The sequence below is a fragment of the Triplophysa dalaica genome, chromosome 6 (genome assembly GCF_015846415.1).
Source record: "Triplophysa dalaica isolate WHDGS20190420 chromosome 6, ASM1584641v1, whole genome shotgun sequence".
Classification (NCBI taxonomy): domain Eukaryota; kingdom Metazoa; phylum Chordata; class Actinopteri; order Cypriniformes; family Nemacheilidae; genus Triplophysa; species Triplophysa dalaica.
In genome coordinates this window covers 23,471,626-23,495,838 of record NC_079547.1, presented here as the reverse complement: position 1 = coordinate 23,495,838, position 24,213 = coordinate 23,471,626, and the positions used below count along the sequence as shown (strand labels likewise).

Here is a 24,213-nt window from a genome sequence, read left to right as displayed (position 1 = left end):
TGTTGCAAGTTGTTAATTTATTTATTTTTTATTGATTTTTTCTGTAAGCACAATAAGCTTGGTTAATTAATTTTACTCAACAGCTAAATCCTCATATAAATGCATATCATTGTGCACAGTGAACAAAACATTAATCCATATTTGGTTATGCATACAGTCAGATGAACACTGTCTGAATTAAACGCGATTCGACGAAAATGACGACGCCTAAATCATATAAAATTTGATCGACCAATCCTCGTTGAGATTGAATTAAATACGCCCATCCATACAATTCACTATCAATGATTTGTGTCGCTCATGCACCGCCTCACATATTAAGGTAGCGTCGCAAAACAATCTGAAACGAATTCTAAATATTATTTCATTTTTGAGCATTTATCACTTCTGAAACTTTATAACAAACGCTGATTAGCACGAATATTATAATTAAGTGAGTATTCAGGAAGATTTATTTCAATTGTGATACATAATTGAACAATCTTTCGTTTGACTCTGCTACGGTTGTTTGTTGAAGATCCCAGCGATCACTGTTGAACTGAGTTTCACTTTGTGTGACTACATTTTCGATTCCGGAATCGCATGGACTGGACCAAATAACAACTAAACATACATCACTACACACAGAAGCGACAGAACAATGCCTTCTCTCAAAGCATCATACGAAGTAGGGTTAGATTTCCTAGCGTTTTTGGGGGAGAGGATATCCAAAACAAACAAAAAGGAGCTACAGGACATATACAACTTAGAGTTTAAAAGGTTTGTAGTCCTTCTGTGGTTTTAAACAGTTTGTCATGTGTAAAATATCAAGAACAGTTCTTATATGATGTTATTTTGCTGGTCTACACCAGGATATTGTAAGTGTCATATTATGTAAATACTAACCACACCTGGCTGATGCAACAACCTTTGTTTAGCTTGAATTAAGTTGTTTTATTGTTCAAATTGTAATAACTTTATGAATAACACTGCAACTGCTTGGTTAACATTGTTTTTAGGAACGGAAGCCAGGAATCCAAGTTCTCCAATGTGGTCCATGCCTTAGAAGTGTTCAAAAAAGCCAGTACAAGACCTGGGGAGATCATTTTCCACGGCAAACCACAGGTGATATGAAATATTGCCTAGATTAATGTCACATTTGAGTTGTTTTATAGTGATTCTCAACGTGTGCTTTTCTTTTGACAGATGCGTGTGTATTACTGCGACCAGTGGAAATCCTTCACGAACAAGGAAGCCGCCCCAGATTCAATCCCAGCATCCTCTTCTCCCAGTAACCCCGTCCTGACCTCGAAGAAGAAGCTGGCTCGAGAAATTCTCAAACAGCTCAAAGTGAAACGGTGAGTGAAGTGTCAGACGGCTCCTCAATGTTGTATTTATACTTGTTTATTGGATAAATTTGAATTGAACCTATGGTGATGGAAAGAAACTGGACTACATATGGTATGTTAAAAGTGTGACAGTTTCCTGGGAAAGGGGGAAAATATCTGATGTACACTAATTCTTGTGTGGAAAAGATGATAAGATCACATGCTTTGGACGGTTTATTGCTATTCAAAGCCGTTCCTAAAGTCATTTCACCTCATAGTCACATGCTTGTCTGTTTCAGGGCTAAACTCATCCAGGACAAATGTGGTGTTGAAATAACCTCTGACCCCAAGGCCACAAAGGGAAAGATAGCTTTCATTATCAAAGAACTGGGCAAGCTGTTTGTAGTTAAGTTTCACATTGTGAATCGGGGCCAGAGCTGCGTCTACTTCACCTACTACACGGCTCTCCACAAGATGCGTTGCTTTACTCTAGTGGACGCCCGGAGAGTCAACCGTGTTTGCCCTCTTCTCCTTTGCCCGGGTGAGGACGAGCCTGAGACCTCCAGCAAATGCATAGACATATGAATGAGCAGAGATAAATAAATGCTATTCATGCGTGACCTCTAATCCACAGATGAGAGTTATACTGTCGAAGTGCACTACAAAGTCCAGTTTCACGGACACTTTCCAGCCACCATGTACTTTGAGTTCTGCCCGGAGTCGGAGCCCCCAAGTGCTGCTAAACCCTTCTGTATAGTCAGGGAACTGGAGGCAGTTGTCCAGACCCAGCTAGCCGCAGAACTGGGCCCAAAGAGCCCGTATAACCCCAAACAAAACCGACGACTCCGTCCGGGCTACAGGACTGTGGAAGTTGGGGTTCCGCCAGAGAGGTTAGATCGATCTGTCTGTCTGTTTGTCCACGATATAATGACTATTTAAAGTTATCTATTTCATTTACAGTATAAGCTAAAAATAAGAAGATGGTTTAATGTTGTGTAACTGTTCCTCTTTCCATCCCATTTTTCCCAGTTTTTCCAGGCGTGCTGGAGTCAAGCTCAGTCTTTACGAGTACCCCTCCTACTTAGAGGATCTGGCCCGACACAAGCTGGAGAACTCCGAGCGTCTTTCCGTCTTTGCAAAGCTGGAACTTCCCAGAGTGAGGCAAGCATGTGCCTTTTGCATTTTCCTTCTTTTTTCCATTCTGCATATTTGTGCGAACAAAATAGTTTCTGTGTGTTCTCAGACGGGTCCTGGAGAAGGAGCTGTGCATGAAGATGTACACGGAGCGCTTCCATCTCCTCATACAGCTGGAGGAGATACAGATGGATGTGGACATCAAGAAGTACGACCTCTACAATAAGACAATGACCGTGGACAAAACCAACAAGAGGCTGCTCGTTCTAAAAGTGAGCGAGAGGCGCCTGTTACTTTCTTAGGCAGGGTTTTTCACTGTATGTTTGGATGATATTGGATTCGTTCTTGTATCTCAGGTACCGGGAGTGGCAGAGAACAGACCGTCTGTGCTGAGAGGAGATCAACTCAATGTCTTTGTGTCAGGGGACAAGAGCAAGCCCGTCACCGTATATCAGGGTTACGTCCATCGCGTCGAGCTGGAGAAAGTTAAATTGGGATTCTCTAAGAAGTAAGAAATTGGGAATGAAACCTCACATGAGGACAATTATAAATAGTGTTGAAGATATAGTTCACTAAAAAATAAAAACTGTCATCATTTATTTACTCTCATATTGTTCAAAATGTCTATGTGACTCTTTCTTCTGTGGAAACACAAAAGATATTTTGAGAAATGTTTCAGTGGTTTTTTGTTCATACAGTGGGGTCCAATGTTGTTTGGTTACCAACGTTCTTCAAAATATCATCTTTGTGTTAAGATGATAAGAGTGAGTGATTAAAAAAAACGTTTTTGGTGAACTATCCCTTTAATAAAGCTAACAGAGTAAGTGACTTCAAGTAAATTGCAAAATAAATTATATAAATTACATAAATGCATATAAAGATTAACTGTGGTTTTATTAATATTTCGAATTAAATGCTATTTTTTTTAATTTTCATGTTTGTATTTAGTTACCTTTTTAACAATTTTGCGTTGTGCTTTTGTAATTGTATTATTTATTTTTATATACTGTATATGTATATATTAGGGCTGTCAAACGATGACTCGCGATTAATCGCATCCAGAATAAAGGTTTGTGTTTACATAATATATATCTGTGTACTGTGCATATTAATTTTGTATTTATAAACACAAAACATACACATACTTGTCCATGTTTTTAGAAAATATTTAAATGTATAATTTATATTCACTAATAATTGAAATTCTAAATAAACGTTTACTACTTGTTATATTTGAATTAAATATATGCATTTATGTGTATGTGTAACAAAATGAATATGCACTGTTCACAACATATATTACATAAACACAAACATTTATTCTGGATGTGATTAATCACGATTAATCGTTCGACAGCCCTAATATATGTATATGTATATGTATATGTATATATATATATATATATATATATATATATATATATATATATATATATATATATATATAAATGTTCTGAGTTATTTTACTGATTTTCATGTAATCATTTTAGTGACTTAATTATATTAGTCAAACTTATTTCAGTTTATTTTCTCATTTTCTTTTCAAACGATACAATATTTTATTGAATCTCAATAAACAAAAATATTTTAGTAGTTTTATTAAACCTTTCTTGTTCTGTGTTCAAAGACTCCTCCAGAGGTTTCTCCCTAACATGAAGTTTGACGTGGAGTTCAACATCAACCGCTTCCCAATTAAACTCCAGCACAGAGCGGTGCAGCTCGCTGCTCAACACGGCCTGGGGGGAGTTCTGTTCCCTACGGATCATAACATCACAGAGATAACACTGCCAAATCTCAGGTCCGTACGCCCTTACACACACAATCACACACCATTTCTATACACCGATACAATATATCAATACATGTGTGCTGGAACCTCCTCGGTGATGTCAGAAGACGGGAACAAAACAACAAGCAGAGCCTGTCTTGACACTTCCTGAACAATGCAAAGTTTACCATGTTTGTCCCACAGAATGTTCAACAAAGATTTAGAGAAGAACCCAGAGCAAAAGGCGGCAGTCCAGCACATCTTATCGGGCATATCCAAACCAGCACCTTACCTGATCTTTGGCCCTCCCGGCACGGGCAAAACTGTCACGATGGTGGAAGCCATAAAACAGGTGACTGCATTGTTTTATTCTGGTTCACTGCAGCCTATTGCGACATGCAGTCCATGTGATGTGTGTATTGGCGTTTGTGTTAGGTGAATAAGACTGGCGACAAGGTCCATATCCTCGCCTGCGCTCCCTCGAATAGCGCCTGTGATCTCTTGTGCGAGAGGTTGTTAGGATTCGTGGATGGCCATCACCTCTATCGTCTGTATGCATCGAGTAGAGATTCAAGCACTGTACCAAAGAAACTGCTGGTTAGATGGAAAATCAAGATTTTAAAAACACAACATACAATTTTTTAATATTTTAAAAAGGATGCATTGATATGCTAGCAAACACATTTGTAACACCCTACTTTCGACTGTTTACAAACAGAAACACAGCAACTGGAATGAAGCTGAGCAATCCTTCACCTTACCTTTGACAAATGCTATGACGGACTACAGGGTCGTCGTGGTTACCTTGGTCACCGCAGGAAGGTACATCACACTTTCTTCTAACAATAATATGTCACCTAAATCCTGGTTCTTGTAACACTAATGTCAAATCATACATTTTTACTGTCAGGCTACTGTAGTTTGTGCCGGCGTGAGGCATCTAGATTGTGCTATAAATGAATATTAATATAGTTGCTTGCTCCACAGATTGGTGTCAGGCGGCGTCGCTAAGGGCCACTTTACACACATTTTCATCGATGAGGCCGGACAGGCCGTGGAGCCCGAGTGTGTCATCGGGATAGCGGGTAAATGAAGCAAAATAAATAACATGATTAAAGCAACAGAGTGTTTTTTTACACTTACATTGTCCTCTCTGTGCTTCAGGTCTGCTCGACCCGGCGAAGGGTCAGTTGGTTTTGGCCGGAGACCCGAAACAACTGGGCCCCGTCCTGAGATCTCCATTGGCACAGCTATATGGAATGGGTACTTGCTGATGTTATGTGACCTACCTTATTGCTTTGTTAGTGATGCCAGATATCAATACCATTGCTCACACTTACAAATGTCTTCCGCAAGCTTATATTGCTTATTAGGCTTAATCTTAAAGGTTCACTCATAAATTAAAATGTTGTCATCATTGTTTCAAACCTGTATACATTTGTTTGTTTTGATGAACACAAAGAAATATATTTGGATGAATGCGAGTCATTTTCAGTTATGGGACATCGTTTGGTACAAATGTTGTATATTTGTTTGTTCTGTTGAATACTAAATTTGATATTTTGAAGCATTTGGGAAAGCAAACAGGTCTGGGGCACCATTAAAGTGATACTTCACCCAAAAATGAAGATTATGTCATCATATATTCACCTTCCGGTTATTACAAAACTGTATACATGTCTTTATAAATGGTTATAAGCATCTGGAAGAATGCTTAACTACGATTGTTTTTCACTACTATGGGTTTCAATGGGGGTTAAGATTTGTTTGCTATAAGCATTATTCCAAATATCTTTCTCTGCGTTCATCAGAACAAAGTAATGTATACACATGTGCCACCACTCGAAGGCGAAGAAATGATGACAGACTTTTCGTTTTTGGGTGAAGTATCCCTTTAACTACAATTAAAATTATTCCTACTATAGTAGCGAATGATGTCCCAGAACTGAAAATTGCATTCTTCGAAATATCTTTCTTTTTGTTTAACCGAACAAAGTAATTTAAACAGTTTTGGAACAACTTGAGGGATGAATAAATAAGGATAATTATGATTTTTTTGGGATGAACCATGCCATGCCATTTTATTTCTCTTTTTAGTCAATAATGTTGAGAATAGTGAATAAACATCTGGTGGTATAAAACAGGGCAGTCACTCCTGGAGCGGCTGATGAAAGAGAACAGTCTCTATCAGAAGATCCAGGATGACAACCCTAGATATGACAGTCGCTTTGTCACCAAACTTCTCCAGAACTACAGGTGCTGGTCTTTTTTATCGTTTTTACAAAGGGAAAATTTGTTGAGGGATCACTTATCGTCTAGTTCTCAACTCTTTCATCATTTTTCTCCATCCCAGGTCTCACCCTGCCATCCTTAAGATCCCCAATGAGCTTTTCTATGAAAATGAACTGGAGGTGTTTGCTGATCAGATATTGCGAGAGGCTTTCTGTCAGTGGGAACATCTTCCTAAGAAGGTAATAGACCTAAAAGCACCTTTATTCTGATTTGTTGTCCGTGTCTGTTATGTATATGTCACAATATGTGGTCTATTCAATTCTGTATACAGCAGCGGAAAAAATGAAGAGAGCATTCAAAATTTCTATTTAATCAGCATTTCTAGATGTATTGTGGTCATTTTGGTTCAGTGTCTGTTGAATTTCAACAAAATCAAACCTCAGTAGTGACAAAGTACAGCAATGACAGCATGAGAAGACACATGAAAACGGTGATCAAAATCTAGGTTATCACATAAAAAAATATTTTTGAACTTTTCCTGAGTACATATGTATATTAAATAAATATTACTGCTGTATTGCTCAAAAATGAATCTGAACGTGTTTTCTTTGCAGTATTTGAGGTCTGAAAAAATACAGAGCATCTTTTCTGATATTTTCACATGTTTCTCCAGTCTTCATTTTTTTGCAAATAAATGCAAATAGAGACAATGTTTTAATTGGAAATATTGTTAGTAGTTCAGAGAATGAAATAAAAATGATCATTTTACCTAAACGTACCTAGAAATAGTAAATTCAGAAAAACTGAAAATATTTTTTTAATGGTCTCTTAATTTCTTTTGCAGCTGTATATAAAAATCAATTTAAACATATACAATAAGTACTAATTTACTAATTTCTGATATTTGATGCCACTAGAAAAGTTGAGTATAAACAAATAAAGCAGTGTTTTAGCTGCAAATGATGTAAATCTGTGATTAAAGTGCTTTGTTTCTTTGATAAACAGGGATTTCCTGTTGTATTTCATGGAGTGATGGGGAAAGATGAAAGAGAGGAAAACAGTCCCTCATTCTTCAATGTGACCGAGATCGAGGTCATCGCCAGCTACCTCAAAAAGCTCATTCAAACGCAGGGCAAGAAAGGTCTGCCAAAACTCGGCGTTCAGGACATCGGCATCATCGCACCTTACAGGAAACAGGCAAGACTGCAGCAGTAGTGCCATAGCAACCACCAAAAACATTTTAACAACTGCATACCAAAGCCCTAGCAACCAACTAAAACATTGTACAATAGTCAGTAAACCTTTACAAAACATTTTTTATAATACATTTGTTTTATATATTTAAATTGTATTCATGTTTTATACATTTTTGTAGTTTACTCTCTAACTGAAGGGGTTCTCTTTAACTCAAAGGTGGAGAAAATCCGTAAAGCTTTAAACACTGTGGCTGAGTTGAAGCAGTGGAAAGAGATCAAGGTCAGCTTGTGTGTTTTCTCGACTCAACAAACTCTATGAGGTCAGAATTAGACGTTTATCGGTGTGTTTTACAGGTGGGGTCGGTGGAAGAGTTTCAGGGTCAGGAGAGAAAAGTCATCCTTGTCTCTACTGTCCGCAGCAGCGTCAACTACGTGAAGATGGATCAAGACTTCAACATCGGCTTCCTCTCAAATGAGAAGGTTTTTTTTGCATTGCAGCAACACACAAACTGATTAAATTTGTAGCTTGAAAGCACTTTAAATGGACTCCTAAATGTTAAATTAGAATCATGACAACATGTGATAAGAATGTTTTATGGTTTTAGTGGCAAGAGTCGAAGTGAGAGTTTATTACAGAAGCTCATAGAAATGAATCAGTTCAAATTCCAGTTCAGTTTGTAATCTTTTGTTGGACTTCTGTTGCCCACAGAGGTTTAATGTGGCCATCACTCGAGCCAAAGCACTGCTCATTGTGGTGGGAAACCCGGTCATCTTAAACAAAGATCCTACTTGGCACAGGTAAGACCTTAAAGAACTTAAAAACCCTGATGAATTTGAAACTTTAATGGGACCTCAGTCCAATCGTGTCATCTCATTTGTGTCTCAGGTTTATCCGGTACTGTGAGCTCGAGCAGGGTTATACCGGCTTCGACTACAAGGATGCCGATGGAGAGGAGGATGTGATCACTCGGCTGGCATCTTTAAAAATCACCTCCGATGGTATGCTTCCCTACACGAGTCCCAAGGTCTTATGGAACATTATGGGATGGTTTCCCGGACAGGGTTAAAGCGTAATCCCAGATTCATTTCTTTGTTAGAGGTGTCTTTATCGAAAACTACTTGCACTTGTATATCTTGAAATATGTGGGTGTCATGGATTTGTCTCAAGACCAGCACATGTTTTGTGTAAAGAATGTTTTTTGATATTCTAATTTAATTTAAGACTAGTCCTGGTTTAAGAAAATCCCTGTCCGGGAAACCACCACTATAACCTTGCATGACTCAACTGTGTGTGTTTGTGCAGATATCGACGAGAGCCCACTACAACAGCACGTGCAAACCGAGTGGAGAAGTGAACATTGAGGACCAACAAACTATCAGACCAGACAATCACTTTACTGCAAGAGAAACGGGGAATTCAGCTTTTAAACGATAAGCAGTATTGATAAAAAAAATCACGAAAACTTCTCGTTTATTGCATTGACAGCATTTTATTCATAATTCAGAATCAAGTGAACACTATGGAGATTTTATCATTTATGCAGTCAGACTCAAGTATGCAGTCAGTATGATATTGTACGAATCTCTTCAGGTAGTCGAGACTGAAAATGAGACACAGTGCTTGAAAAATTAGCAGTTTCACATGAGTATTACAAAATATGCAAACAGCTTGCTTATTTATCTTCATGTCACGTATTTCATCATTTGTTTGTATACCTTTTGTTAATTTCAGCTTAACCTGGTTGGGCACGATTAATTTAAGGCTGATTTGCACATTTCAAATGCTTCTTAGCACTTTACTGGAATGTTTATAGAAAATATTTTTTATTGGGTTTGAATAAACAAAAGGAAAAATATATATTTTATATATCGTGTGTTGAAAGTAACTTCTTGGGAATTCATGATTATTATAAATACACTTTTGTGAAACAGTCTTTGCAAAACATGCTGAAAGAAATATCTGAATTATTTAAAGTCCATACCAGACCAGCTTTTTAAGGCAACAAAAGCGTCGAATACTCCAAGCCGAACAACATTTCGCACAATTTCACGCAAAAGAAGCATAACATTATTTTGTTTCCCAAAAAATATTTTATTAACATAGGTTGGTTTACTTCATTTCAACATCGACTGCAATGCCGTTCCTGTTTACAAATTGTTACTATGAGTGCTCATAAAAATCTGGAATAATAAATCATATTTAATACTTCCAGAAAAAGGAAGAGACCCTATAGACACACAGCAGAGGATTGATGTTAGAGCTCCGTGAGGAACTCTGTATGCTAAGACTGGTTGCTGTAGTCTCCAGGAATTTGCTCATGCAGACGATGACATCACAACGTAACCAGTCCAGTGCTATTCACAAATGAACATCTATGATGCGGTTTCATTATGACTCCAAAAACCAGTATTCAAAAAAGTTAAACATTTTGTGGATAAGTGTTGTGCATTTCATTGTACAGTCAGTGCATTACAGTAAGTTTATTAATAATGCCCTGTGTAAGCTGGTTCAAGCCGCCTCGACATACGCTAACATTTCAATGAATCTAAAGTTGGTTGTTAAATGTTGGAAAAACATCACATTCCCACCAATACATAACCAGTTGGTGCCTTTTAATAACACAGCCTTTTGATAATGTAGAATTCGACAGCATGATGTCTCAAGTGTTCAAGAAAAAACCCATTGACCATGAAATACCCAAAGAAAAACTTGCTATATCATTTTTTTATTCTAAAAAAGCTACACCATGCTTTCGATTTCAATGCTCTGACACAGACAGGAGACATCGAGTTACGTTTAACAGAAGTCAAACATTCAATGGCACCAGTGGGTACAGTAGTGAAATAATGGAATCTATACAGTATTTTTTTTATCTAGCCATTGACATCTGCAGCTAGCAACTATCATGCAATGTTAAAACACTGATCATGTGCATATAAACATCCATCTGATCAAGAGCATCCCATACTCGCTTCTCGACCCGTGCACATTACAAGACTTCTAACCAAAGGCACACGCTTTCCGTGTGAGCTCGGAAGGCACTCGAAACCTGTTTATACTACCCAAACAAACCTCCCTAAACGAATATATAACCACATTGTGTACTTCTTTAACATCTCTCAGTAGTGGAAACCTTCAGAGGCAATCCCAGCTAAACATTTAGTGTTTGCGTTACGTGTTAATACTTAACTCAACCCCGTCTCTGAGGATATTCTGGGGCTGGTTTAACCTGTTCAGTATCTCAAGTCAAACAGAGTAAAACAAATAAAAACCTCGTTTCAAAATGTGAAATTCTTAATGTACGAGAGGGGCTAAGATAGAATATAGCCAATGTAACTGAAACCTTTTGCATTTTGTAATACATTTAAGGGGCTTGTAGTTATTTATGTTTAGAAAAAGCGAGTCTATCAAGTTCTGCGGGGAACTTTCACAAAGGCACTGACTTCAAATTCTGTGCTGTTTTCTACTCCGTTATATTAATTTAGAATAAAGGTCAAAAGAAATCTCATTTGATTTTGTCACGGTTACGACGGTTCATTGATAAATGTGCAAAAATACAATTACTATCAATCTCAATCTTACAGGAAAAGCTTGAGTAGAAACTATTTTTTGCCTTTCAAGAAAGATCAAGGCATGTAACATGACATCTAATCCGTCTTTCTTCCCAGCCCTCTTTTAATGCATATTTTACTTTTTAACGTGTCCCACCTGTTAGTTTTGCATGAAATGTGACAAACTGTACGGTGTATTTATGCCGTTTGGTCAAATATATTTTGGAGTTTGGTGTATTCTGGTCAGCTGGGAGTCGTAACAGAACGTTCCGAATCGGCATCAACGCAACCGGACAATTCTCACAACAGCGAGCATCCGCTTCTCTTCTTCTTCTTTCGGACTTGCAGCGCCGCCCTGGTGGCCATTTCGAATACCTCCCTCACTCCATCCTTGGTCTTGGCCGAGCACTCCAGGCAGCCGAAGGCGCAGATGCGGTTCGCCATGTCTCTGCCCTCTTCCGGTCTTACAGGCTCCTGAAAACAATGTTGGAAATGAATTATCACGTTCAACAAGATCCAGAAACGAATTTAGCCTTTTAATTTAATCGCAAAGTTCATCATGATAAAAAAAGCTCTCTCTAACTTTTGCCGCCTGTTGCGGTTTCTAATTGAAATTGGAGGGGTTTTATGTACTTCACATGATGTTGTGAATTTTATTGTGTGAAATTTCACCCGACTGCATAAATTATAAATCATTATTAGAAACAAACTGGGGTCAGGTAAGGAAATTATATGTTATTTTTGTTCATTTTAAATAAATAAAAATTTACAAATTGCTGTCTTAAATTGCATATGCAATGTTCATACGTAAGGCTCCAAAAATGTAAATTAATGCTGGGGCCACACCAAAAGATTTTTTTTAAATCTTATAAGAGTTTTACATGGGGAGAGAACACAAATATGAGGAGAAAAAAATCCTAGATTAATAATTTCACTCCTATAATTTGTGGTGCGCCGTAATGTGACAAAGCAAGCACAACACACACCAACAGTCCTCACGGTGAACAGGGGAAATCTCGCAAATTATCTCGAGATTTCAGAATACGTTTTTTTATTTCACTGTGAACTTTGTTTATCATATAGGTGTTCATAAACAAATGTGTACATATAACATTTTATGTAATTAAAACAAATATTATTCATCTTTGAGAAATTGCTCAAGCACCGTCGTCTGAAGCATTTAAGTTGGCACAGCACTAGATATAATGTTATTGCATCTAAAATATTGTTGTATTTATGTCTTCACAGTAATTAAAAAAATTATATTAATGCAGTTTTGTAAAAAAAATTCAGCTGTCTCCACCAGCTCAACTGGACCTATATTTTCTGTTCCACCTTAAAGCATCCGCACACTCAGACTCCAACCACTACTGTCACTTGCACATAGCCTGGTTTGTATTAAAATTATTCGTAATTGCGATGATAGTATTTGTAATGCTTTTGACAGAAAATTGACAGAATAAAGAAATTGTGGGCTGAAGTGATAACTACGGTTGTCGTACTTCTGTCAGCTGGCTTTCTAACAGAGTATTGTTTTGTTCCACGTGACAATCAACAGAGTCCTTGTGTGTTTGTCCTCAGGGTTTCCCTCACGCATCTGGATTTCTGATCGTAAATATTCAACATGTTGGGCGGCTCCGATGTTCTTCCGATCAGGTTCATACACTCTTAACACACATCACACCACAGGGAAATCTGATAAGATCATCTTTAGAGCCATTAAAGATCATCGAGACTTTACCTAGGACTGTCGGAAGGGGAGAAATCGGCCCGATTATCTTTTGGTGTGGCCCAAGCATAAGAAAACATGTTAACTGAAAATAATCATTTAATCGTGATCAATAACATCCAGAATAAAAGTTTGTGTTTACATAATATATGTCTGTGAAATGTGCATATTTATTTTTAAACATTCAAGTACACATACATGTACTGTATATATTTAGGAAAATATTTTTATATGTATATCATTAAAATGATATATAAACATTTATCCATTTTTATATTTTTCTTAAATATATGTGTTTAAAAATCCAGAATTTATATGCGCAGTGCACAGACATTTACTATTATAAACACAAAGTTTTATTCTGCATGCGATTGATCTTGAACAGCCCTACTTAAAACACAGTAAATGAAGTTAAAGTTCCAGCTAAAGTGGTCTGTTGCCAGCTAATAGCATCCGCAACTTTTGCTAATTTGATAAATTCGCAAAGGTCAGGGATGTGAGGAACTTTAAAGTGACGGACATTAAGAATTCTGTGGCCGCCGACTCTCTGCAGATGTAATCCTGACACATTATGTCAATCCAGTTCATTTAATGATCACATATATCTGAGGCCGTCTGCCCAGATTTAATAACGGAACACCACTGCACCCGACACATCATTTAAGGAGTGAGGTGCAGAACACATCACTCAGTCATTGGACCGATCGCTACGATACGTTTGACGAACGATAATGATCAGGCCTTCTAAAATGACAGCAACGCTAGCTGCTAAGTGCGTTCTAATGGAACTCCTCAGAGGCGGCACTGGTGAACACACCTGCTTCATCTTGCTCAGCTCTCTCCGCGTGTGCTCGTCGTTCCGAAGATCCTTTTTATTTCCCACAAGGATTATGGGAATGTTCGGGCAGAAGTGCTTCACTTCGGGCGTCCACTTTTCAGGGATATTCTCTGTGAAATGATGCAGACAAAATTGATGTTTACAGAACTTTTAGTTTAGAGTATTCTTCTTCTTTTTTTATCCAAATCAAAGTTGATGTTATTTTTTCAAAATCAAAACCAAAACAGTGCTATAGAGATTGTAAAGTAGTATTCTATCACATCCTACACTTCCTTTTAAAGAAATCAAAGATCCTCTCAGCCCGTCAAACAATTAACCTGTTTGACATTTTTCAAAAGGGCGGTGACCATTTCTAGGACTAGATCACCCAAAAATGAAACTGAAATAGTTATTTTATCATTTACTCACTCTCATGCCATTGTGTTTTTCATTATTAAATCCACTTAATAAGCTAAAAATCGCAAATGTTCTCACACAAAGCTATCGTTTTACTTCCTCTGGAGCTTCGACATTTCAGTGCATGGACATAAAGTGACACATAAAAGCTTATAAAACTGAAGAAAGAAAATCATTTACATCTAGGATGGCATGAGGGTGAAACATTTTTGGTGGACTATTCCTTTAAACATGTGCTAAAAGACATTGCAAAATTAACATTACTATTGCCCTAAAATGTATTCACATTACATATACAAATCCAGTGGTTTTAGAATATTTTCCTCATAGAAAAAGTTAGGAAATGTTGAAATAATTCCCGTTTATGACTTGTTTTCCTTAAAGTGCTAGTTCACCCAAAAATAAAACATCTGCCATCATTTACTCGCACATGTCATTTCAAACCCATATGACTTTCTTTCTTTCGCAGAACATAAAAGAAGATCTTTTAAGTAAACGACAGAATTTGTATTTATGGGTGAACTTTCACTTTAAGAACTTTGGAAGGTTATAAAACGTTGCGTGGGATTAAATTCATATTACAAACAAAGACTGAATGAGAAAAATTTGCGATCTGCCCCAACAACTCAAATCCTATTACATAAGATTCATTTATACGTAACATAACCAAGCATGCGTTTAACACCAACATTCAGCCCAGAAACATCTAGGGGAACGTGTCATTGATGAAGTATAACCGCTCAGATATTTATTCAATATGAATCTCACCATGAATTCAGAAGAATACCCGCAGAACCGTCTGCGAAAAACCTTTATCATGCTAAGAAGATCGCAAAATGTTTTAACTTCCCCACATTTTCAGACAGAAAGAATCAGGATGTTCAAGTCGTGATAAACAGCAATGATGTCACGGACAAAAGAGATATCTTGATGCTATTCCGCTCGCAGACAAAACACAGGAATTTCCCGCAATGGAGATGACTCAGGCGCTCCGAATGACTCCGACTGAAAAGCAAACTAACGCTTTTTGTGTGTTGGACATTGTGATTACCTAAACTGTCCGGACTGTCTATGGAGAAGCACATGAGAATGACGTCTGTGTCTGGGTAGGATAGAGGTCTCAGGCGATCGTAGTCTTCTTGACCCGCCGTGTCCCACAACGCGAGCTCCACCTATTGAAGAAAACACCAACGAGTGACTCAAGATGACTTGTCAATCATTCCATAAGTGGCTTAGCATTGAATTATTAGCTTGATATTAGTAATAATAGCCTGATCACACCATGAATGATAACTATAAACTTATTCAGTACATAGACCATATTTACTTGAATTTTTAGGAAAACTGTATTATTATTATATATTATAAACCGCTCTTCCGTTTGCTATGGACACGGTGAATTACTCATCGACTGTAGTCAACAGCCAGCTCTACTGTAAATGCTAGAATACAAAATGCCGTGATTTTAAAATCTATCACCAGGGTAAAAGGATAAAAAAATGGATTTTCCTATGGGAAGCGTTTATGTTTTCCTCAAGCAGCTTATTGAGAAACAAGGCAAACTCTGAGCAGCATCCCTGAGAACAGTTTTAAGATACCGTGGTAAACCATGTACAGAATGAGAATTCAACTATAGTGGTCGGCAAGTGAAAAAAAGAGTGGGGGCAGGGATATCTCCAGTCCAGACAGGAAACCAGGAAGAACAGCCATTTCCTGTTTTGCCAAGTCTCTTTTAGATTTGGTAGCGGTCAGTACTGCACAACATCAGAACTATGAGCCGTCTGTCAGACGTGATGAAATAACCCCTTCACATCGCCCGGTCCAGAACAATGACTATTATTTCCGGCTAGCGGTGCTACTCGGCAATCGTTTGGATAAATATTTGGATGAGGTATCTGGAGAGACGGACTTCATACTGTTGATACGTTTGTGTTTATCATCAAAACAACAATCACACATTCGTTTTGCTGATAGAAAATACTATAAAAACCAAATGTGTTTTAGAAAGGTGACATGGGGTGAAGAAGAATCAATACCAACCTGTTTTCCATCTACTTCGATGTCTGCGATGTAGTTCTCAAACACAGTGGGCACGTAGACTTCTGGAAACTGGTCTTTGCTGAACACTATGAGCAGACAGGTCTTCCCACAGGCTCCATCTCCCACGATCACAAGCTTTTTCCTTAGGGTCGCCATACCTGTTTAAACAAACAAATGATCATTTTAACATCAGATTAATGGACTTCAAAATATGTCCTAAAAGGATTCATTTGATACATAAAAACAACTCTTTATGTAAACATGTCAAGTTTTAGCAATGCAAACGCTTCAGTTTTTTTGAGTATATAAGCACAAAGGCAAAAGTAACGTTGCCCGTCTGTGGATGGAAAACTGTTCAACAAATGTAGTTTTAGAAACAAAAAGACATTTGTCAGATAAAAAAGATTTTTAATAAAATAAGTGTGATATGACCACTTTAAGACCGAAGACCAGAAATTGCCTGTGAAGAAGCTATTGGCAGTTTTTCGTTAGAAAAGTTGGCATAAACTGTAAACCAGGACAAGTTTGCAACAGTTCGAGTTTAGGACGTTCTTGGTTTACGTAAGCAGAACTTTGGATTACTGTTAAAGTTATAGTTCACCCAAAAATGAAAATACTGTCATCGTTTACTCATCCTTCATACATGTATAAATGACTTTCTTCCAATAAACACAGAGAGATTATTTGGCAGAACTTTAGTAATTTTCATTTCCTGGACATCATTGACTGCCATAGTAAGAAGAATTATATGTTAGTAAAGGTGCCCGAGAACTCTTTGTTTTCCAAAATTCTTCAAAAGATCTCATTATATGTTCAACAGAACAAAAAAATACAATATTGTTTTTCTACTATGGCAGTACATGATGTACAAGTACTTAAAATTACAAACATTCTTCCAAATATCTTTCTCTGTGTTTCTTTGAGGGAGACTAAATGATGACAGATTTTTGTGTGAACCGTCCCTTTAAATGAAAGTTTAAAAAGAAATTGTTAGTGTGACTAATGTTAATTTATCTTTCGCATTTAATTAGGTAGACAGACATAAAAAAGTAAGCTAATTTAAAAACGCAGTTTTGTGTACTTATTTTTTTAAGTTTCTTTCACGATACAAATTGCTTTATTTTTTTCGAACACCTTGACTTATGCAATTCAAAATGAGCAAGAAGAGACTGATTTCAGAACTGACGTAAGCATAGTTATTGCTCATTGGTTAAAAAACTAGTGGTGAAACGGATCGCGGTTGATCCGTTCATCATTGAGTACAAAATACACACTCTCGCCCACTCTTATTTCAGTTTTGCTCAGGAATGTTATATTTTTGAGCCTTTCTAAATTCCTCAGACCAATGTTATCGCAACAAAGTCATCCACAAGTCACTCGCCATTATAGCAAAACACACCTCAAGGCTTATAACCGCTAATTTAAGACCAGATGGAGAAACCGTGTACGATTCTGACACAAACATCTGTCCAACGCGAAACCGATGAACTTACAAACTAAAACATGCATCATAACATACCCGGGGCTACTCAACCGAACCGATCTCTCCACATATACTTGCAATAGCCATTCAAACGTTCATTCGTATCTACAAATATTCAGATCACATCCACAGTGAAATGATGTACCGTGAACGGCCATAAATGTCAAATTAAAGTGTTTCCGTGTGGAGAAAACTAATGAGACCCTAAATGATTGTTCAATGCAATTCAAACTACAAAGACTGAGAAGTTCTCCATTGTTCTCCGTTTTATTTATTATTCACATGTTCCTGTTACAAAGTCAGCTATGCCAAGATATGTATGCACTGCAAGTTATTTTACAAATTTGGCACATTCTATAACCACATCAATCATCGTGCATTTCTTCACCCGACATCCATTTCTCCATCTCACCCCCATACAGGAGCCACTAGCAGTGCAATAACTCAGAGAAAAGAAGGTGAAGCTCATGTGTCTGCATGTGGGTGATGAGGGAATATGTGCTCCACCGTGATGAATGCGTGTCAGTAAAGCACAGCTGTGCGTGGCAAGTGCTTCCAAAGCGCTCCCTCATCTTTTCACGCTTCTCCACAGCCTGACCTCACGCCAACATGAGCACTTATCAAAAGACCTCCATTAGATTGTGCTGGAAAAGAAAGACCTTTATTTTTAGCACGGCCCTTTCCATCCCGCACAAAGCTCCCTCCACCCACAGGAAACTCTGGGTTTATTTCCCAGTAACACAGAGGCAAGACTTTAGAGAAGCAACCCAAGAAGAGGGGCATACATCATACATCAGTTTCTTTTTCTGCTAATATGAGACGATGGTTTTTCACCTAACAGAGCAGATAAGGCAAGCAGTGTTGGCCTATTGTGTCTATACTAACGTCAATATTATTAACCATTGCTAAATAGATCCCACTGGCTGTATAATCTGTTATTTGAAATACACTATTTGTAAGTTAGGGTCCAATGCTCATTGTTAATTAATATTGATTTTCAAATTTTAAAATAAAAGGAACCTCCTCAAAACTAAAGAATAACTGAAATGTTACTATGGAAATTATGTTTCGTAAAGAAAATCTAAACTTCATTTTAGTATATTTTTGTGTAGTGTCTTAGAAAATGCAGAAATTAACTTCTGTATATTATATGGAAAGCCAGTCTATCAAGGAGAATTTCACTTCAAAATTTGCCCCCGTTGACTTTCTATAGTAAAATAGTGAATGGGGGCAAACTTGGAAGTGAACTTCGCCTCTAAGGGCTCTTGCACTTCTATAAAATAAATAAATACAAATTTGAGCACAATTATATTTCTGTCAAACAAAAAAGTCAACATGTTCAGATCAAAAGACATTTTATTCAAGTGACTCTCTTTCTCTCTCTGTGTGTAAAATATATCTATATAAAAGTCTGAATAGACGCATTACTGCGCATGCTCTCCTTCGTGGACTGCCCTTAACTTCCGGTACACATTCACAAATACTAGGGTGTGTCCGGAATAGCCCCTTATACCCTAATATAGTGCATTTGAGTGGAGATCCATTTTTTAAATGGTGTCTAAATTCATAGTGGACATAATTGAGTGCACTCATTCAATCCCATGATGCATCACAATAACGAGTGTACAACCGATGCCATCTATCGTAATGCTCGCGCTAAATGAATTCCCACATCTCACCAGAAGATGTCCCCCGCTGCATTTCCAGTGAACCGAGTGTCACGTCCGGTCGGACAGAACCCAGGCCGGGGAGTGAGGTTTACATACTGCACAGCACTAGCTTGCCTCCGTTACACATAGACAGGTAAGGGAGATGAAACACTAATGGGACGCTTGACAGAGAGACGAGGGGGCGGAGCTACACGGGAAGACACGTGGCGAAATGTTAAAGCAAACCACCACGTGTCTCCACACAAGACGAAACACACACACTCAAGACATGATATTGTCACGGCTCTGTCCCTAAGGCCCGAATACTCAGGACTTGAAGAACAGGACCGTGATACCGAGTGTCCACATTTACTCACTCCTTTTCACCCGCTCTTTAAAGTGGACTATATTAGTGAAATAATATAGGGAATAGTGAATGAGGGTATAGTGGACCATTTCAGACACAGCCTGTGATTGCCTGTGGATTATTTCTGATTAAGAGCAGAAGAAATCGAGATAAACCGTTGAGATAAACTTGTCTCTCCAATGTTTTAGACTGCGATACCAAGCTCAACCTCTAGATCTCAATGTACCATACGGTTTTTTAAATGCTTCAAAACTATTGGGCCATTCGACAAACTGTTTATTTAATAAAAATACAATTCTTTTACAAAAAAATAATGATGTAAATGAATAGTATGTGAATAAAAAAAGTTATATTATTAGACACTAGGCAAACACAGACCCGAAGTTAGTTGCAGTCCCTGTGCATAGGTACGATGAAACGGTCTATAGAAAAGTATAATATTGAGACTCGGCAAACAGACATTTCTAAAGCAAAGTACAGATTAATCTCGATGTCTGTTAGCTTTACAAGCTTCTCCGTAGAATTAACATTTGACCTCATTTCAGTCGACAGACGTTAGCAGACATGAAGTCAAAAAGCAGTTGCACTTTCATTTTGAACTCTATTAAGATAAAAAGCTGACCTTAACTACTTATAAAATTCCCTCTTAATATCATAAAGTAGCTTTCGTACTCATGAGCTGAACTGAGTGATATCAGGACTTCTCTGTCGTTTTCCTGTCTTGCTGTTGTGTGTCATACTCGAAAACACCTTATGATGAGTGATTTAAAAAACGGCCTTTCAATTAAACAACAAAAGAGAAGCAGATGAATAGAGAAGAGCAGGTAGTTCAGGTTACAGGTGCAAACGGAATGTGTTTAAATCATTTCGACTGTTCTTGTGCTGACAGTATGTTAAAGTCTCTTCGTTCTTGCAGAATTAAGTCACTCTGCTGTGACTACATAAATGAACTTGCCCCAAAATATGTTTTTGATGACACTATAGCATATGAACATAATTTTCTATTAACATAGCTTGAACACGTTTGTTGCTGAGGTTTGTTTTACAGGAATTTAATTAATTTTAAACAATGGAAACACATCATGTGCTTTTAATGAGTAAAGGGGCACAGTTGATGTACAGCTCCCCGACTGTAACAGAGCGTTTCCACCAAATATATATATATATATATATATATATATATATATATATATATATATATATATATATTATATACACAGCTCAAATCGAGTAGAGAGCGTTTTTTCCAATTTACCAGATAGTCCGACATCCTCACTCACTTTCTTCCAAGCAAGATCCCTTTAATTCCTGTTTCAATAAAAGTAAGATGTATCGTACAGCTCCGGGTATCCACATACAGTGACAATGATTTTGTCCTCCATTGATGTTTCGGATTTCTTCCTCCGCACGTTACGTCATAATCACGTCACTACTAGAGCAAGATCCTGATTGCTTAACGCAGCACTAATTTCCAACGTTTATTTTCCGAAGCTCAGATTTGTCAACACGCGCAATTAGCCCGAAACGCTCAATTCGCGAGAATCGTGCCGCAGGATGTCCCGTCACATCTTTGCATTGATTTAATATGTAAATCAGCGTTTAACGCTTCATTCGCGTTTGGTGGGAACGTAGCATGAGTCTCCTCATGGTACCAGAGCAAGGGACTTAAAAACTAACTTCAGGAGTCGACTATCTATCAAATGTAAAATAGAGTAGAAAACGACACATAAACAACCGACAAATAACTTAAGAAAAACATGTGGCATGAGAAAATGTCTTTAACTTCAGGAAAGAGTTTTTTTCTTCCAGAATTCTATGAGGTGACGCATATGTGGAATGTTCCCTGCATCATGCCATCAAAACGAAAACAAAAACATGAGGAACAAAATCACCTCTTGACTTGACGTGCATTTTTTTCGAGAGACAGAGCGGTTCATTGTGTGTTTGACCCTGCAGCCGTCTCACTTCCACCTGCCGACCCGCATTTCTCATTAGAAAGTGTTTATTAAGTTTTATAGAGGACTTCAAACCGAGTTTGGACAAGAAGAGGTCCAGTTTCACTACACATTGATATGCAAGACTTTCGTCCTTGTTTTACCTTCCTCAAATGTGATCTACCATCCATATCTCTCTATGATCAACAGTGTGTAGGTGGAATTCACTAGAAATGATCCACTTTCTCAAGGTGACTGCACACACACAGACAAACAAACATGTAACGGCTAGTACAAAACTAGAAACTCAAGATAAAGAAGCAGAAAAGTTTAACTAATACAATGTGGTCTTGTGGAACGAGGCATTTTCAAATTAAGGTCTTCATTGTTTTTCCAGCTTTTATAACATTGCTGTCGTTGCCAACTTTTCTCACAATAATCCTATTATATTTGAAATCATTATGTGACAGCCAGGGTAACCAGAAGCTTCTTACAACACTTCCATAGGAACTATTCACATTGACTCACAAAGTTGAGTTATACTGTACTTATTAACACAGCACATATGTAGATTTATTTATTTGGACACAAATAATCTAAAGGTCGTTGCACATACAGTCCGAAATCTACGTCAAAAGGCCTCTCAAAATGGTTGCTATGGATGCCAAAAACGCAGAAATTCGAACCCAGTCCGAATTTTTTGATGATGGATGAAAATATCGGAGGCTGTGTGTAAATGTGATTGTCGTATTTATTTGTTACTGTGCGGAAATTTTTGCCAACTTTTGGCCTTAAATCATATCTAAAGACTTTAGAGGATAAGACAAATGTGTGCAATATGGATACAAACATGTATATGTAAAACACAAATATATATCTAACCCCCGCACAGAAAACTAGTCCAGGTAGGGCTTTAGTTTGTCATGTACTGTGCTGTAAATCAAACACATCACATGATCACAAAACAAAATCCACAGCATGGCTCATGTACGTGATAATGCATTTTCTGCTCCGAGCAAGAAATCTTATATGTGTGCCAAAGTTCACCATATGGCAGGCTGACGAAGTCTGTCAAGGGCTTATAGAACAGGAGGCAGTTCGTTGTCATGATCGGAGATCAGTCAAAGAGGCAATTCCTGTAAAGTAACAATCTACAGTACCCAATTGATCCTTGTCCTGGGTCAAATTCCAAACACCATAACTGCAACATGTGCAGTTGTACCAATATGACATGTGTTAAAATATAAGCCAGATATTGATAATCAAACTGCAATGAAAACAAGTTTTTTTTTTCATAAACAGCAACAAGTATGTTTGATATTTCTTATTTATACAGTAGCACACTATCATCTCTCTCTCTCCAATAAAGAACTTTAATAATACAGAAAACATCGAAAATTAATGTTCAGTCTTGTTATGAACTCGTATTGAATTGAGAAAGTATATACAAATTGTCCCTTTAAAAAAATGTATGTCATACCGCCATTTACACTTATGCAGATGCTTTTATCCACAGTACAGTCATTACAAACGAAAAAAAACATTGTCTGCATATGTTCCCTAGGGATCTACTATTTAACTGATGTCAAAAGCTAAATATCTCAAAACAAAACTAAAAAAGTAAGATATCTAAATCTAAACAAACTGTCATTGACTACTCTTATGACTTTAATGTTCTTTGAATTAATAACATAATTTACACAATATATTTCAGATTTGTGTCAAAGGCCCGCAACAGGATTTTCCAGCAGGCCCATCTGAACACTCAAAGGGCCATTAGAAGCCTTCGGCCTAAGGCTCATTTTAAGGTGGCGGTTTGGAAAGCGTGACAGTGTTGAGGCCACATGCCGTCCTGACAGTCACTTTCGGCGGAACAACAGGTTAGTAAACTGCCAGACTGGCTTTAAGAGAAAAGTTTGGACACAACTACTGAAGCACTGCCGACTGCAACGCCCAGAAAAGATACAAATGTAACAGTTGCGACTTTAAACTGTTACAATGTAGCGAAGAACATCCGTTACAATTCGCGGTCGTTTTGTATCGACGGTTACACTGTAACAATCCACTAAACTCCAAATGCAAGTCTCGTGGTTTCTAAACTATAAATCTGACTAAATGCCTCTATAAAAACATCAGCAACCTCGTGTAAGTAACACCGACGCGGTCGAGAGTTCGCGAGCCACCGCCTACTGTCCTCAAACTTGTTTTTTACCAACATTCCCAAAGTCCGACGTTTCGGATACAGCACGATATACACCCACGAAAACGTAAATACCTTGTTTTTCCTCGAGGCGTTCGGGTGTCCCGGCAGATGATCTCCTGTGGAAGTTTTATCGCGATGTGGAGATATTTCACGGGATTATTGTTAATAACGAAGCTCGATTGACTGACAGAGGAGCCGCCCGCTGTAATGGGAATGACACGGGACCGCGACGCAGCTGATGTTGACTGCTGAAGGAGGCGTTTCGCCGTGCGAGGAGGATCACTGCGGTCCCTCCCTCCACCTCCGATAATAATGACATCATTCAGAAAGCTGTGGAGGTAATGCCACCGAATTCAGGCTGTGCCCTGTGAGTACTGCTTGACTA

The 24,213-nt window shown here is 37.8% G+C and overlaps 2 protein-coding genes across 2 annotated transcripts; one reads left to right on the top strand and one right to left on the bottom strand.

The window, feature by feature from the left end:
- The first annotated feature begins 371 nt into the window (after positions 1 to 371).
- Positions 372 to 9,502, top strand: mov10a (Mov10 RISC complex RNA helicase a). Its single transcript, XM_056749860.1, has 22 exons — positions 372 to 759; positions 999 to 1,104; positions 1,186 to 1,337; positions 1,607 to 1,848; positions 1,942 to 2,197; positions 2,337 to 2,468; positions 2,551 to 2,713; positions 2,798 to 2,949; positions 4,069 to 4,239; positions 4,414 to 4,561; positions 4,645 to 4,806; positions 4,928 to 5,031; positions 5,197 to 5,294; positions 5,374 to 5,472; positions 6,354 to 6,465; positions 6,563 to 6,680; positions 7,447 to 7,638; positions 7,855 to 7,917; positions 7,992 to 8,117; positions 8,347 to 8,435; positions 8,524 to 8,636; positions 8,941 to 9,502. The coding sequence occupies exons 1-22, from the start codon at positions 641 to 643 to the stop codon at positions 8,997 to 8,999; spliced, it is 2,976 nt and encodes a 991-aa protein (XP_056605838.1). The 5' UTR covers positions 372 to 640; the 3' UTR covers positions 9,000 to 9,502.
- A 731-nt stretch (positions 9,503 to 10,233) lies between these two features.
- On the bottom strand, positions 10,234 to 24,083 carry rhoca (ras homolog family member Ca). The gene is made up of 5 exons (XM_056749862.1): positions 23,901 to 24,083; positions 16,193 to 16,350; positions 15,204 to 15,324; positions 13,736 to 13,866; positions 10,234 to 11,663 (listed from the first exon to the last, which is right to left on the bottom strand). The coding sequence occupies exons 2-5, from the start codon at positions 16,346 to 16,348 to the stop codon at positions 11,490 to 11,492; spliced, it is 582 nt and encodes a 193-aa protein (XP_056605840.1). The 5' UTR covers positions 16,349 to 16,350; positions 23,901 to 24,083; the 3' UTR covers positions 10,234 to 11,489.
- Between the last annotated feature and the right edge of the window lie 130 nt (positions 24,084 to 24,213).